This window comes from Brachypodium distachyon, chromosome 4, assembly GCF_000005505.3.
Source record: "Brachypodium distachyon strain Bd21 chromosome 4, Brachypodium_distachyon_v3.0, whole genome shotgun sequence".
Taxonomy (NCBI): domain Eukaryota; kingdom Viridiplantae; phylum Streptophyta; class Magnoliopsida; order Poales; family Poaceae; genus Brachypodium; species Brachypodium distachyon.
Window position 1 is genome coordinate 6,783,438 of NC_016134.3, and position 16,076 is coordinate 6,799,513.

Consider the following 16,076-nt stretch of genomic DNA (forward strand, 5'->3'; position numbering starts at 1 on the left):
ATCCAATGAATTATCATAATGCATTTTCACACACAAAATTCATCTAACATTTATACAAACAATGCATCTCAAACTAATTGCAACAACAATTCCACACACATTCATGTTGAACAAAGTAGCCGAGAATAAAGAGGAAAGAAATACCTCCTTGGAATTTTGTCAAACATCTATTGCACGCCGTCGAGGACAACACCCGGAGAGAGGATGACATCGGCCATGCACAACCGAGGAGTTGGTCCATTAGAGGAGGTACGTGCTGGGCGGGATATGGGGTCACAGAGGTGACAGTGTGGGTGGTCGCGGCAAGGCCGCGCACATCTGAAGGATTGGTGTGTGAAACTGACTTAGAGCATCTCTAGCAGATACCGATCTGGGTTTGCGCGAACTTGGCGAGTTCGGTTGAGCTGAATTCATGTTTTCAATACAGAACGCTGCGGGGCAGAACAGAAACAGAACTAAAATTCGAACATTTTGAAAACTAAGATGCGCGGGTTGATTCTTGTCATATATAGCAACAAACCGATTCAAGTTCGTAGAACAGAACACATGAACATAACGAACACACATATATATAGATCCAACCGGTTATATCAATAAAGCGAAGTTCATACACTAGATCTAATAAACCGGAGTTCTAGTGAAGCGAATTCATACAATACATTAAATAACAAAACCGCGGAGGGGGATTCGACACCAACGCCGGCCTGCTTGTCGGTCTTGGAGCAGCGGACGGCCTCGCACATGTCAACGCTGAACTCCTCCTTGCGGCGCAAATCCTCTAGCGCCACCGTCCTCTCAGACTTCACACGATGGCCTCGATGACCTCCTCGTCTTCCTCGCGAACGAGCGAGAGGCGGACGGCCGTCTCCACCCTCGCCCGGTCCTGAGCTTCACGGCGGACGTCGTCGAGGACGAGGTGATCCAGGAGTCCTTGTCCCGCATGATGGGGTCGTCCTCCTCCTCCTCCTCCTCCTCAGACATCACTTACGAAGTGATGTCCCATGGAGACGAGTTGCCATCAGGCAACGGAATGATCTCTGACATGCTTGGGTTGCTGGGGATGGTGGAGGCGGCGGAGGTTGCGGGGTGGGGGGTGGGGGGGGGGGGAGAGGAGTCTTGCGCCTCCATTTTGGCTCGGTCTTGGTTGCTGGAGATGGTGGCGGCGACGACGGAGGGGGTTTCACGGCGGCGGATGCGTTTGGATTTGGAACCAATAAGCCTCTCCGAGCCGTAGATATACGTGCTGCGGAGGTGGAGATTCGGTTCCCCGAATCATTTTTTCTGGGCCGAGCCCGTTTCGGTTACTGATCGGGCCATTTTTTGGCCCAAATCTCGGGTCGCCCCAGTTCGGTTACAACCAGTGAACCAATCATCCTCAGCGAGTAACAGTAGCGATATTACATTATCGTCCAGTAATCACTAATAAGCTAGCCACAAGAAAGATAACGAGGATATGCTTTCAGCACTAAGATATTGCAAAATTCTAGAGCAAGAGTATATATATTCAATCTTGTAGCATTTGGTGTTGCAACGATGAAATTTTACACCCAAAATGTTAATGAAAATGGTGCTAGATTACATTATCTCTTCAAGTAACCCACTTGCCACAAGAAACATGATGAGGATGTGCAACTAATACAGAACATGATGAGTACATGCATTCAGCACGAATATACGCAGAACATCAGTACATATTCAATCTTGTAGCTTTGGCGCTGCAACTATGAAATGTAAGTAACTTCAAGGAGTAGATTCTCTTCAGTCACCCAAAGACCAACTATAGAAAATTACAAGCTGCAGAAATAGTTACTACCTCCGTTTCATAACTCTTGTTGAAATCTTACATGTATCTAGACAATTTTTAGGAATAGATACATCCATTTTTGGGCAAAGAATTATGGAACGGAGGGAGTAGCATTGATCGACAAAAAGGATAGAACCAAATGTATCAGGATCTTCAGCTCGCCTTGATGTGTTCCGCTGACAAATTTTGAGCACTGGATCCCTGAATACCGATGAGCAGTTCAAGGCATTTTGGTGCATACAGGAACACTTCATTGATTGTTACTGCAGTAATATGTTCTATACCCTTTCCATGGAAAACATCATGCTTCCTGCCAGCAGCGCATCATAAATTACAAGCAGTTTAACTCAGACCTCTCCCATATTCACCCAAAGTGCTCACATCTACATGAGACAAGATTCATCATAAAGACACATAAATGCATAATTGCATGGTAGGATCAAAATTATCTCGATAATCACAAGAGTTAATCTTCCTGAACATCACACAATATCTTTTACAAGTCTACTGTGGTTCTGATAGAAAAGAAACCATAAGAAATTAAGAATGCACGGGGTGTTCAGTGGTCTGCAGTGTAGTAAGGCCCACAGCAAAATGTTAAACATAAGAGTTATCTAGCGAACAACAAAAGTAGTGTTCTTTCTATTTGTCAGTGGAACATGTTTACTAATGAATGAATAAAACTGCATATAGCTGATCTGCACATCTGTAGCAAGTATAACCATTAAATATACTGAACAAAGTCCACTCTTTTACCAATGACTTTGCCTCACGTTCTCGTTTCAGGTCAAAACGTCTTAAGCCTCCCGTATTCCTTCTCAACTTAATTCACCCATGCAATGAATCAACTTTCGGTGTATTATCAGGCAAACCTCCCTTTTCTTCTACCCCAACTGACTGCCTCTGACCACACTTTCATGTTCTGGGTGAGATGATTAGCAGAAAGAGAGATCAACTAATCAATAGAAAATAAGGAGGACGGGCGCTCATATGGGGGACCAGGGGTGTAAATGAGCGGAGCTCGAGAGAATACACCAAGGTTTTGAGATCGACTTGCAACTCAAGCTTAAAGGTGGGCTCGAACTCGGCTCGTGAGCTTGGGGCTGAGCCCGAGCTAGACTCGTCGAAGGCTCGAGCAAGCTCATAATGTTCGTAATCTTTTCATTAATTTTTTATTTGCGCAGTACGTCGGCGCAAGAACTGGGCATATTGTTTTGTTTACCTGGCATCCCAAGCCTTTCTTTATAGCCAGTGCTCCACTTTCACTCTCCTGCAGAGATTTATGCTTGTTTGCTGCAATCATGGGCTCATAGCCTCGTAAACTCAATAGAGCTGAACCAAATGAATTGTGGCGAGGTCTGTTCTATCATAGGTTCGCAGCAGTTTTTGTTGTTAAGAACTTAAGATAGGCTTGTGGCTTGATGAAACGTGCGTGAATTGGAATGGCAGGATGGACTTCTCTTACATAATCTTGGGCTTAAACTATTCAGCTTCGACGCATTAGCTAAGAGCAGGAAGAACAGGAGACCCCAGGGCTTATGATATCTCCGAGGAAGTGAATTGGACTGCATGGTGCCTTATCAAACTTTCCAAGCTCGAGTCTGCAATAATTACGAGCTTCAGGCCCAAGCTTGGATTGTTTAGGTCTCGAGCTGGACCTAAAACAAATCAAGCTAGAACAATTTATTGAGTCCAGGCTTTTTTGACAGCCCAGTGAGAAGAATCTGACTCAGCTACCACGATTTCACATGAAAACCCGTGTGGAATGGGACGAAGGGGGCAAAGCAGATGGGTTTGAGAGTTTTGGGTCTGCTTCAAACGGTTTTGAAGTTTTAGGACGAAAAGTGCACTTGGGGCAAAGTTCAGGGTCAAGTGGACTTTTATCTAATAAACCACTTGTTGTTTAGGATGGATAGTTATGCCTGGGAGTATAGAAGCTCACAGACATATTTTAACTTCAAGTTTTACCTATAACAAGTTTCCTGGCACTTTTCTTAGTCGTCGCTCCTCACACACTGATTACTTAAGAGGTGCAACAACGTAGTATCCCGGTGTTCGGTTAAATCACCGAACCACTTATCTGTTGTGATGGTTGTTTATCTGTACTTACTTGAGTATCTCCATGCAATTAGATTGATAGGCTGCCAAATTGCCTATTCCATTCTTCATAAGTCCCCAGTTCGTTTGCGGAAACAGAAGGTCTGACCTCCTGCAGAGCGGCCTCAAAATCCTACCATCCAAATAAGCATTCAGAATTAGAATGTCATCATCTAAGGGAATGATCCATATGAAAGAAGCATGTTATACACAAATATTTGGAATAGATGACCAACTGAGAGAATAGTATATTTTTCCAGTGATCAGGAGCCCCTCATTAGTAAACTCAGATACGCAGACTAGTACCTTGAGCATCACCGGTCGCATATCCTCCTTGCTGAGTTCTGTGATTTCAACACCCCGCTGAAGAGCTTCTCTAAGTGGCCCCATGGAGGCATCTTTCACAAGATTTTTCATGTCAGATCCTGAGTAACCTGGAATTAACAAACAACATAATTCACAACAGGAAAATTCAGTAAGATGGCATGAAGCCTCTTAGTTATAGCAACAAGATGAAAGCAGAATGATTCTGTGCACCTTCTGTTAACTTGCAGACAACACTTGTTTCTTCCTCTGAGAGCTTGAAAAGGCCATCCTTCTCCAATAGATTGCGAATTATCCAAGCACGCGCTTCTTCACATCCACAGGAATATTAAGATTTCAACAGCTATGCCGTAGATGAACAGGAATGGAGCATTACCTGATGAAGGAAGGGGAATGTATAGTCGCTTTGTAAGTCGCCTGCGAGCCGCTTCATCTAATTCTTGAGGTCTGTTTGTTGCTCCTGCCATAATTTTTACTCCACACTGTTAGTATGCTCCTAGTAGTGGTCAAAATCAATGAATCAAAATGAACTACCAAACTAGTTGCCAGTTTCCACTGTTTGTGTACCATTTTTAACACCCCTAACACAGGCTATGCGATATAACTTTTTTGAGTGAATGTTTTAGGTGAATATGCAATATAACATCGAAACATAGCTAATCAAATACTCCCTCCGTTCCAAAATGTAGGGCGTATAACTTTTGTTGATTGTCAAACTTTCTAAAGTTTGACCAACCTTCTAACAAAAAATATCAACATCTACGGTGTCAAATAAAGATCATTAGATCCATTGTGAAATATATTTTCATAGTATCTTGGTTTGACACTTTATATGTTGATATTTCTGCTATAAGTAACTTTAGAAAGTTCGACTGTCAACAAAAGTTATAAGCCCTACATTTTGGAACAGTGGGATTATATGTTTGCAATAATGCATTCACAGATAAAGGGAAATTTCAGACTCAGTTGATGCTTGAAAGATTAAAACCCACTGGGTACTCTTAGCCCTACCATGACACAAATGGAATATCATATTAAATATTTTCAATGTTTGTTGCATGAGATACCTATAAGTAAAATTTGCTCGTTTCCACTGTCAAAACCTTCCATCTCGATTAGAAACTGTGTTTTCAACCTTCTACTTGATTCATGTTCACCATCTGATTTGCGCTGCAATCATGCGTAAGGCTGTCAGGTGTCAAAGCATGTAATGGATATGCGTATAAAAAACATTGAACAAAACCTGAGATAGTAGTGAATCTATCTCATCCACGAATATGACAGCAGGCTGACGACAACAGGCCACGCCAAATAGTGCTCGCACTAACTTTTCACCCTCTCCAATCTTGCATCAGAAAAAGAATTAACAATCAATACCAATATAGCAAAAGAACTCAAATCAGTATGCTCCAGGAGTTTGACTGAAGTAAGCATAGTCAAACTCCAGGAAAACAGAGAACCACTATACAAGCAGAAAACAAATCCCCATTTCATTCTTTCCAACATTTTTTCCTATAATCACAGAACAGAGTCATCACTAATTGCAAAGCTATAATAGACACCAATATGGGACTTTGAAGTTATCAAAAATATGTGAACCTGTAAAGTTCCATTAGAAAATATGACCAACTGTGGCCTACAAAAAAAATAGAACTAAATAATATTGCAGTTTAAAGTTCCATTAAAAAAATTGCACAAATGATTCATTCACATTCTGGATTCGTTTTTTCATCTGTACCATGATATATGAAATATAGAGAGGAAGAACCATTATTGGATATTCGTATAAGCCTAATCCAGATATATTATGAATCAAACTAAGGTCACACAAGAACACGTGCCAAAACAGTTCAGTTGAGCAGTTCAACTTGAATGCACAATCCAATCAATTTCATGTAGTGTAAACATGGCAATCAAGTAATAATACCAAAATAAAGAAAAAAATAACTGGAACCATATGTGTTTCTTTGTTTTGATGATATCAAAACTTATCGAGGAACACAGAAGGCTGCATGCTGCCGCAAGACGATTCATATAGGAAGTAATAGGTTCTAAAAAAGTATTGGAACGGATAAGTTTACGAACATGGTCGCACACGCTACTGAACCCTGCTTCCAATTCTTACTGTTAAGCTTGGAAAGCAAAGATAATGAAAAAATTATTATCACAAACATCAATTAGAACATCGAAACAGAAGCTATGTTCTTGTAACATTTCATTGGTTTGACAAAGATATGCATGCTAAAAAATCTTATCCAGACTTGACAGTAAAATGACAGAATTGAAAATTCAAAACAAGTGCCAGGGCAGACCCATTTGCTTGTGAGTGAACTTGCAGATATGTAGAAAAATGTTGCCTTGGCTTCGCCAGCTATTGCTTTTCCAATCATAGTTTTGCCTGTCCCCTGTGGAAACAGGTACGCATATTAACATTGAGAACATAAATAAGGGAAGGCAGAACATAGCCAGACGAGAAAGTACCCACAGGAGGTCCAAATAGTAGTAGACCTCTTCCAGGAGACCGACAACCACGAAAGATGTCTGGACGTAGTAGTGGCCAAATAACCATCTCTGTTACACACTTCTTAGCATGTTCCAAACCAGCTATTGCATGTTGGCACGGATTAGTCACACAAAGAGATAGAGATATCCTGGAGAACTAGAAGACAAAATGTGCCTACCTATGTCAACCCAGCGAACATTAGGGTCTTTATCCATTATTTCATTACTAACATGCTCGATGAGGCGAGGTTCCAGATTCCTCAGCTTCTCAGGAAGCTCACCATCAGGGCCACAAAGCATTTCTAAACTGATGGCAGTAAAATGAATTAGTAAGATATGAATATAAACACAAGAAAATATATTGGACATGCACATATATTTTGTAATGCTACTCATGCATGTGGAATCCACAACAGATAAAATACAATACAAAATACACATAACAACAAGAAATAAAAATAGTGGTTTGCATTCTCATGATTGAACACGTTTCAATAATGCACCTTCAGTTACATGATTTTTTTTTTCAAGTTTAGCTTTTAGTAATGGTCAGAACTTTAAACTGTATAGTTCTTGGTACATGTCTTCTTTCATACTTAAAGTTACGCATCCACCTGTTCAATTCATAAACCTCTTCTGCACTTCTCAAGGAACTGGTGGTGATATTGGCATACATTAACTTTACCTTGACCTTCAATACTCTGGACCAAATGTCATCGTAGCTATGTTCCAAATGAAAAGCTATCCAGACACCCAACAAAAATGTTGTAACATTGTGGATTGTGTAACCCACCAAAGAAAATAAAGTAAAGTAAGGCGGGATATACCAAATATGAACAGCTGAGAGTGTATAATACTGAATTATTTCCATAAAAGCATACTAAAGTTATCATAGCAGTGTGAACATGAAATACATTCCATTAAGTTGGAATTACAAACCATTTTTTTATTGAATCTTCCATGGAATCGTCATTTTTTCCAGTAACCCTTGAGGTGATTGTACTGCAAGCAGATCCCCCATTGTTTCGGATAGGGGGTACAAAATTACCACGTGGCCCACGACGAGAATTCCAGCTTGGCCTCACACCATAATTCCGTGTACCAAGGTTGTTATCACATTGTGGGGATACAGAAGCACCTTGGTGGCCATTATGCCCATGCTTTTTCACAGCATCCATCGCCTACACAAAAAAGAAAATGAATCAACCGGACAAGGTTACAACACGGATGTACATATATATTGAACTGTAATAAAATCGGCTGTAACTAAACTTCCAAATGAGGAGATTAACTTAACAAAAGAGTTGTCAGGCAAAAAGATAGGAGTAGTGAATTAGTTATGCCAACTTAACATTATTGTGGACGTAGATCCATGCAGCAAGAGCATCTTGCTTGCAACACAGGTGCAGCGGCAGCATTGTTGAGTTGTAGACCAGAACATGGCAGAACTAAGCAAATGAGGCAAAAACTGCCAGGACGTCCAGCAGCAACACACTGTCAGGTTGTTCAGGCATCCGTAACAAATACTAGTAGAGTGGCCAGTAAGAGGTTAGAGAAGTAGGGTCCATATGTTTTATCAATCTATTAGACATCCTCTGTAGTCATGTACTCATGTGTTAATGGTCTATTAGGCATGCTAATGTAGTCATGTGTTAATGATCTATTAGGCATCCTTGTCCAGGACATTTCCTTTGAGTGTCCATGTCAATCTAAATTATGCACCCTTAGCCCTTAGGATTTGAGTACTCGTGTATTAAAACAAAGTACTATAACATATTAAAATGCTTGAAAATATGGCCATACGTGCATTGTGGAAAAGAGACGGAACATAGACCTACATTACATAAGAGTAGTACAATCTTGTATTCATTTTTTTTTTCTATAGTGTACATATAATCATATTATTTTCAATAATTGTTGCATGTATACATACTGTAACATGTTCTGGTACTAAGAAAGTTTTAGGAACTTTTTAGAGCAAATAAATGTACTATCTCAATAAGGGTTGCATATGAACCCATGTTCATATGTTACTTTTCCGTGTATGTAGTCCCTATAAATGGATGGTATATGTACATATTTTCAGTTGAGCAAGAAGAAAGATTGCTCTATTCTATTTGCATCTCTCAACCACTCTGGTTCCCCATCCCAATACATGTCTATCCCTCTCCCATGACCCATCCCAATCCATGTCAGCCCCTCTCTACTAGAAACTCTAATCACATTTGGCACATAAATAATTCAAATGGACACCATACTGACAAAGTAAGGGGGTTGACAGTGACACAAAGCTATTTATTACAGCAGAATATAGCATTCATGTGCACGAGCAGCCCATTATGGAGGTGCTCACGTGGTTAGCGTAGCATGAACAATATCCATTTAAGATAGATTGTAATAGTTGCATAACTCACAACACTTTGACGTTCGACTTCAAAGATCAGGAACTAAATTTAGAAGCAACTCTATAAGGATTTAGCAAGTAGTAATATTTGTACAAATATAAAATTCCACCCAACATCTCCCAAACATGGCATGGTTTCAGGTAATACCACCAAGAAAAATTAATTTTAACTTCAGAAAATATTACAAACAATGATTTGTTGGGTGCTCTTTTGTATTTTGCATATGTCATCCTCTATCGAAGTCTTTCCAGCACTCTTTGGAATGTGCAATGCTGTTTTTTAATAGCATTCGAAGATTTAAATTTGACCAACTATTAGACTGATAAATGATGATTGTGGTTATGTGACACAAAAAATCATATCAATCGAAATACTTTTGAATGTGAATCCAATGATATAATTTTCATGTCCCTTAACCCACATTTTATACTCTAATTGTAGGTCAAACTAAAACCTTGGGATGCATGGGCACCTAGTGGATTCAGCTCTTGACAGGCTGACAGCAGACAGAGAAAAATAAAAGTAAAAATGCACAAAACTGTTAAGTAATAAAAATATAATAATCTAATCTTATATATCTAAGAGGAAGACCCCCACTACCTATTTTCCTGAGCATGGAGCCTAGCCACGTCAGCATATCAATTTCCCTTTTTTTCCCATACTTTTCCCATACATTATTGACAGCACAGCTAAGTAGTACATATTTTGATAAGTGCACATACCAACTTTATCTTGGCAGTAACGAAACCACTGGCACTGGCAGGAGCATCAGCTTCATCATTGCTTGATGGAGAATTTGCATGTTCACAAATTGGACTTCTGAATCCTGTATGCTTTCGTTTTGCACTCTGGAATTGCCCACAATGTTTCTCATCCTCTTCAACCCCCAGATAAATAGGATGCCTGTTATCATTTTGATTTGTTCTGATCTCATTTTCAACACCAGCAAAATCTTTAGATATGTCCCCCTCTGATTCAAACATATTCTTATCTGACAAACTATTTGCCTTCAAGGACTTGTTACCATACAATGATGTTATTTTTGTTTGTGTCATTAATTTTGAAGCCCTGATGCTAAGCTTCTCGTTCTCTATGCCAGCCTGGCTTTCCTCAAGCTGTTGCACTCCTTGAACTGTGAACTCTTGGCAAGTTGCGCTCTTTTGCATTAAAATGCATGCCAAAGAAAGAAAAGGGTAACAAAAGTTAGGAGGCAAACACCATGATTAGCAAATAGTTAACACACATTTCTATGTGGCTTTTCAAATAGTTGTTAAATAGAAGTAATACAGTCCAAAAGAGCTAAATGGCCTTCAGAAAACTTATAAAAAAAAAGGAAATTAAGCAAAAGACAATGTAGTATGGGTGACACCAGAAACAGCGAAACAAGGTAGTGAACGTATAATAGATTCCTTTCAGTGAGGTGCTTGAAGTACAACATAAAGTAGACATACCGGTTGAACAGCAGCATTTCCTTTGGACTTCTGATGAAGAGCCTGGAAATACTTTGAACATTTGATCTTTTCAATGCTGACGTCTCCTTGCTTTGCAAAAACACAATCAACGTCCTTTTTTGCGAGCTCAAACGCTGCACTGAACTCAAACCAAATCCAAAGTGAGGATTGGCACCAAAACGAAGGATATATGTAAGTACAGCATGCCAAAGATTAGGGATCTGTATGAGTACAAAGTGTGGAACAAAAGTAGAGCACAGATGATGGGATAAATTTTAGGGGTTTGCTTCGATACGACGCCCTCTTGAAAAGATTAGGGATCTCAAAGCAAAAAATGGTTCTTGGTAAAAGAAGAAGAAGAAGGAAACATGTACTAATTATTTTGCAGACTTTCTGGCCTTATCTAGATCTAAGTTCCCGTTCTATTCACAAGGAAAATTTGAATTAGTTGTAACTGTCTTGATTCATTTCTCCTAATAATCAGATTTGAAATCAGATTCCCCAATTCCTATTTTAAATCCGCTGATTACTTTATGATATGGAAGCCGCCACCAATGTCCTCCTTGAAGCACTCGTGCATGGTGACATGCAAAGATCCTGCAACATGATGTCCTCCCCTCATGGAAACACAATCAATATAGTTACTTGCAAGTACTGCATACGTGGGAGATTTGGAGAAACATGACATCAGTTTCATCTTTGGCTGGTTTGGCCGAAAAAAGGAATTATGATTGTAAAAGAACACCATACAAATTTGCCCCTTTTGATTATTATTATTTTTTCTTTGAGATCCGCAATCTTTTTAGGGGGGGTGCACTGAAGCAAACCTCTAAATTTTATTACATCTTCTAAAAGAGAGTTTATGCGGCATTCATGAACTAGTGTTTTGATGCCACATAGAGCATGCACTTTGAACATACTCCTACTTGAATATTCAAATTCTCCCATAGATGATGCAAGCATTCTCTAGCATAGCAGTTGTAAAAATGAACATATATATTCATAAAGACCAAGATTCGTTCGCATACCGATAAATTGTACTAATGTATAACCATCTACTGCATGGCTAGACATACTCCCTCTGATCCATAATAAGTGTCTCACATTTAGTAGTACAAAGTTAGTACAAAGTTGTACTAAACATGAGACACTTATTATGGATCGGAGGGAGTAGATTTCAGCATGTGTTATGTTACAGTATCTGGAACAATAAGACATGATCTGCAGAATTACACATAAAGTGATATCATTTACAATTGAGATGCTTGCAACTCATCGGTAACTTTCTTCAGTAAAGCATGACATATCGAAATTGCATTCTCCAACGATGTGCACACGAATCTACCGAAATCTGACTGATTCCCGAGGCTTCACGGCTACCGCATTTAGTGGATCTACAACCGAACTACAATACCCTTCGAACAGCACCCTGCCACCCTCAGTACCCCAAATCCTCGCGTCTACGGTCTACCGTGAACTGAGCCACATAAGACATCATATTGAATAAATCTGCCGGGTAGGGTTTATACCGGTCGGAATCGGAAGCGCGGGCGCGGGAGGCAGCGGCGAGGCGGGAGGAGGCTGCGGCACGGATGGGCGCGATGAAGGCGGCTTCGGGACCCGCGTCGGTGGAGAGGGTCTGGGAATCGAGGAAGCCGAGAAGACGGAGCGCGAGCACCTGCGCCACCGCGGCATCGCCGCGCTCGAGCGCGGCGTCGGCGCCGAAAAGGAGGGAGTGGAGCCGCTGAAGCCGCTCGTCCACCTCCTTCCTCCAGTTCGTCGGGCTTGCGGCGGCGGAGAAATCGGCGCGAGTCTGCTCCTCCATTTTGTGGGTTTTGGTGGCTCGGCTGGGTGATTTTGGCATTTCGGGGTTCTTGTGCTCCTTCCCGCTCTTTTGCTGGATGGTTTTGGCTAGAGATGTTTTTGGTTTGTTGTTTTTAATTTCAGCCGACTGTTTTTGAATTTGCTAACAAGAATCCTCGCCCTGGTAACATTTGGTTTTCTTCTTAATACTCCATCCGTTCCATATAAAATCACTTGGTACGGGACGGTGGTAGTATAATTTAAATTTTGCAGAGAGAAGACTTCGACCAAAAATGTTACTCCCTCCGTTCGAAATAAGTGGCGTGGAATCTATGCAAATCCACGTCACTTATTTTGGGACGGATGGAGTAATTAACATGATGAGGTTCTATAATACGGATTTTTGAACACGAATACAATGGTAGTATGACACTAATTTTATGCCATATAAAATTTGTTGAGAAAATAATTAGTCAAGGTCTTGCTTTTATGTCTTAACAAAACCTATACATGTATGATGTGGTGGTCACCGATTTATTCCATCAAAATTTTGAGACTACTCACTAGTACTCTAACAATTACTCTCAACTACTCAGGGTTACGTTTGCACCGCCCATCCAATCTTCCGAGGGTGTTGTAAGATGTGTGCTCCAACAATTTTTTATTCTACCATGAAGAGGTGTTGTCCGCCTAATGTGGAAATTTTGTGTTCTTTTTCCAAACATACTCCGTAGCGTATGTGTCTATATACGGGTTAAAATATAAGAAGAACGTAATGTGCAAAGGTGTGTTGATTTGAACTGTTGTTCTTCAAAATGTTAGTCACTTAATATGGGACGGAGACGGTATTCAAAATTTTGAATTTCTGAGCTAATGATTCTTGCTAGAAAAAAAGAGAGACAGAGCTCAACTGGGCCGTCTTCTTGGTACAAAAATACTCGTCCAGTTATAGCCCAGCATTCCTCTCAGAAAAAAAACAAACGTTATAGCCCCGCACGAATCTCCGAGCAAACCTGCCCGCACGAAACGCTTATCGCCCAGACCCAGAAGCAGCAGGCCGGCTCCGCGAACCCGCAACAGATCCAACTCCCAGCTCGCACTCCCTCCGTCCTCATCCCCTCCGGCGACTCTCGCGCGCGGCACGGCCTGCGACTAAGGTAATCTTCCGCGCCCTGCCTCTTCCTCGTCCCGTTCCTTCTCTTCTTCCACCCTGTAATCCAAGAATTCCTCTTCCGTTCGACCGGATCCACCGAAACCAAGCCCCGATCGCCGCAGATCCATCCAAGATCCACCCCTTTTTCTTGGACCGATCAAACCACCTGATCCCGTCACGTTCTTTCCTTGGTACGCAGATGGATTGGCAGGGGCAGAAGAGCGCCGAGATGCTGATGCAGGTACTGCTGGTGGCGTCGGCCGTGGCGGCGTTCCTGGTCGGGTACGCCATGGCGGACTTCCAGCTCATGCTGCTCGTCTACGCCGGTGGGGTCGTGCTCACGGCGCTCGTCACCGTGCCCAACTGGCCCTTCTTCAACCGGCACCCGCTCAAGTGGCTCGACCCCGCGGAGGCTGACCGCCACCCCCGTCCTATAGTCATCAGCGCGGCCGCGTTGACCGCGGTTAAGAAGAAGATCGGGAAGAATAAGTAATCCAGAGGAAGAGTTGTTATTGATCGAAATGCCGTGAACATGTTCTACTATATCAATTGCAGAACTTCTGATTATGAGATGTTAGATATGGCATGGCTTTCTTGTTGCTGATAATTAGCTTGCTTGCTGGTATCAAATATCTGCTTGGTGGTCCGGAAATCGGTATAATGATTACAGAGGGTGAAATATTGAACTAACTTCACAAAATAGTTTGGCCTTGATATTGAAAGTGATAAAGATGCCTGCCAATGAGTGTTCACTGCATTTTAGTGGTTTTTGTATACAATATTGTAGCAGCTGGACATGCCATCATATGCTATCATAATCACTCCCAGAGTTCTAACCAAACGATCATCATATTCAGAGTCGTGCCTGCTGGATTGCTGGTAAATCTAGCCCCAAACTACTTTATTCTATGATGAGGTGGCTTTCTTGTTTTGTGATGTTGATTCCTGCTGTTGCTTGCCTGCTTGAAGTACTGCTTAATCAATGGTCGTTTGGAGCAGGTAATGTGTGATTTTAGTTCAGTCGGTTGATGTTGTATTCCTGCTTAATCGCTAGTGATAACTCTTTTCTACTAGGAATCAAATCATCCATCGAAAATTTACTTCTAATGTACTTGGGTTTCTATGTTTGCTATCGTGTTCTTTTCTTCTACTGTTTGTCGGTTTCTGTAACTTCAGTATTGCACACTCAATATTTTGTTCATGTATTGTGCTAACTATACGAAGTTATCATCCAACTCTTAGTACTGAAATCTGATTGCACATATAAAATTAACTACATGTGATGGACATTCGGCAGTATACCAGTCTTTGCTACTTCAGTCTTGATGATATAATCAAACATCAAAACCCACTGCTTGCATGTTCTTTCATTTGTATGTTCCATATTGCGTATCTGTTCACATGTTGGTAGAAGTTTTTCTTACCATACTCATTTGGCCATATTAATTGTTTTATGGTATGGCTGAAAATTGACATCACTTGATCATTTGCACCCAGCAATTCGCCTTATAAGATCTATCTAATTAGACCATTAATCACTGTATGAAACATCCTATTATTTGCCAAAGCTATTAATCTGTGATGAGCAACATTGGTAGGCTAGGTCCTATCTTTTTTCAGATACTTTTGCCCTAAACTGCAGAACAGTTGGTTGTTAAAAATAAATTGACTTGTCTCATTACTCAGTCCAACCATTTCACTCATTTGATATGAAATGTTTTCTGTTTTGCCCTTAACTCTGCTTGGGGTTACTCTGATGAGATGTGTTTTGTAATCCCATAGCCACATTTGTTTCTTTTTGCCTTAATTACGTAATAAGTAAATTTTCCATGAAGACTCGTTTTCTTTTATGTTTGTGCCCATAGTGGTGTACATTTAAGGAAGATTTTATTCATGTTTTGATGACTTGATTATTTTGTATACATTGGTTTTGTCGTGTCTACTAGGTAGTTAGTTGATTTACTTATTGATTCACGTAGGTATGACTGCAATCCCACATTTCTAAGCATTTTGTTGTCACATTGAATTATATAGAGAACTCTTTGCAATCCATTGCTACTGTTGACCAAGTGGTCGTAAACAGATCATAGACTGTCACATGAAAGGTTTATTTCATCATTGATTTTACATTTTCCAGCCCATCCGTCAAGGGCATATTATAGTACTCTGTATAATCTATAAAGCCATTATCGCCGACGCTCTTCACCTGGGTAAGACCTTCACCGCAAGCCTCCCTACAGATCACTATGTCCACATATTTTCCTTAGTAACATTTTGTATGTTTGGGATACCTGCTCATTAATTTTGTGTGCTCTTTAATTTGGAGTACTATTTGTTTGTGCTCGAACTGTTATGCCGTCATTCTAATTCAGGGCATGTATATTTCTTTAGGGGGCATATGTTTTTGTGTGCATTGTTTGTTGGGGTGTTACTACCTTCTGTTAGGAGTGATGGCAGTTTAGCACATTCTTCATAGGCTGATAGACAGCTCTTTAGGAGATGGTTAAACCATCCTTTGCGACAGGCATCTACTACGA

The 16,076-nt window shown here is 40.8% G+C and overlaps 2 protein-coding genes across 3 annotated transcripts; one reads left to right on the forward strand and one right to left on the reverse strand.

Moving 5' to 3' along the window:
- Window positions 1–1,553: 1,553 nt before the first annotated feature.
- LOC100821538 (ATPase family AAA domain-containing protein FIGL1) lies at window positions 1,554–12,474 on the reverse strand. Of its 2 annotated transcripts, none has more exons than XM_014902064.2 (14): window positions 12,113–12,474; window positions 10,584–10,722; window positions 9,855–10,289; window positions 7,667–7,908; window positions 6,907–7,034; window positions 6,711–6,829; window positions 6,538–6,630; window positions 5,469–5,570; window positions 5,293–5,395; window positions 4,602–4,685; window positions 4,439–4,534; window positions 4,208–4,335; window positions 3,915–4,034; window positions 1,554–2,114 (listed from the first exon to the last, which is right to left on the reverse strand). In XM_014902064.2, exons 1-13 carry the CDS (start codon window positions 12,445–12,447, stop codon window positions 3,933–3,935), a joined length of 2,106 nt encoding a protein of 701 aa, XP_014757550.2. In that variant the 5' UTR covers window positions 12,448–12,474; the 3' UTR covers window positions 1,554–2,114; window positions 3,915–3,932. The 2 variants fall into 2 exon arrangements, with proteins under 2 accessions (XP_014757550.2, XP_010237280.2); XM_010238978.3 differs by having other exon boundaries at window positions 1,554–2,187; window positions 12,113–12,473.
- A 908-nt stretch (window positions 12,475–13,382) lies between these two features.
- Window positions 13,383–14,296, forward strand: LOC100844194 (probable signal peptidase complex subunit 1). Its single transcript, XM_010238979.3, has 2 exons — window positions 13,383–13,543; window positions 13,739–14,296. The coding sequence occupies exon 2, from the start codon at window positions 13,739–13,741 to the stop codon at window positions 14,030–14,032; it is 294 nt and encodes a 97-aa protein (XP_010237281.1). The 5' UTR covers window positions 13,383–13,543; the 3' UTR covers window positions 14,033–14,296.
- Window positions 14,297–16,076: the final 1,780 nt, after the last annotated feature.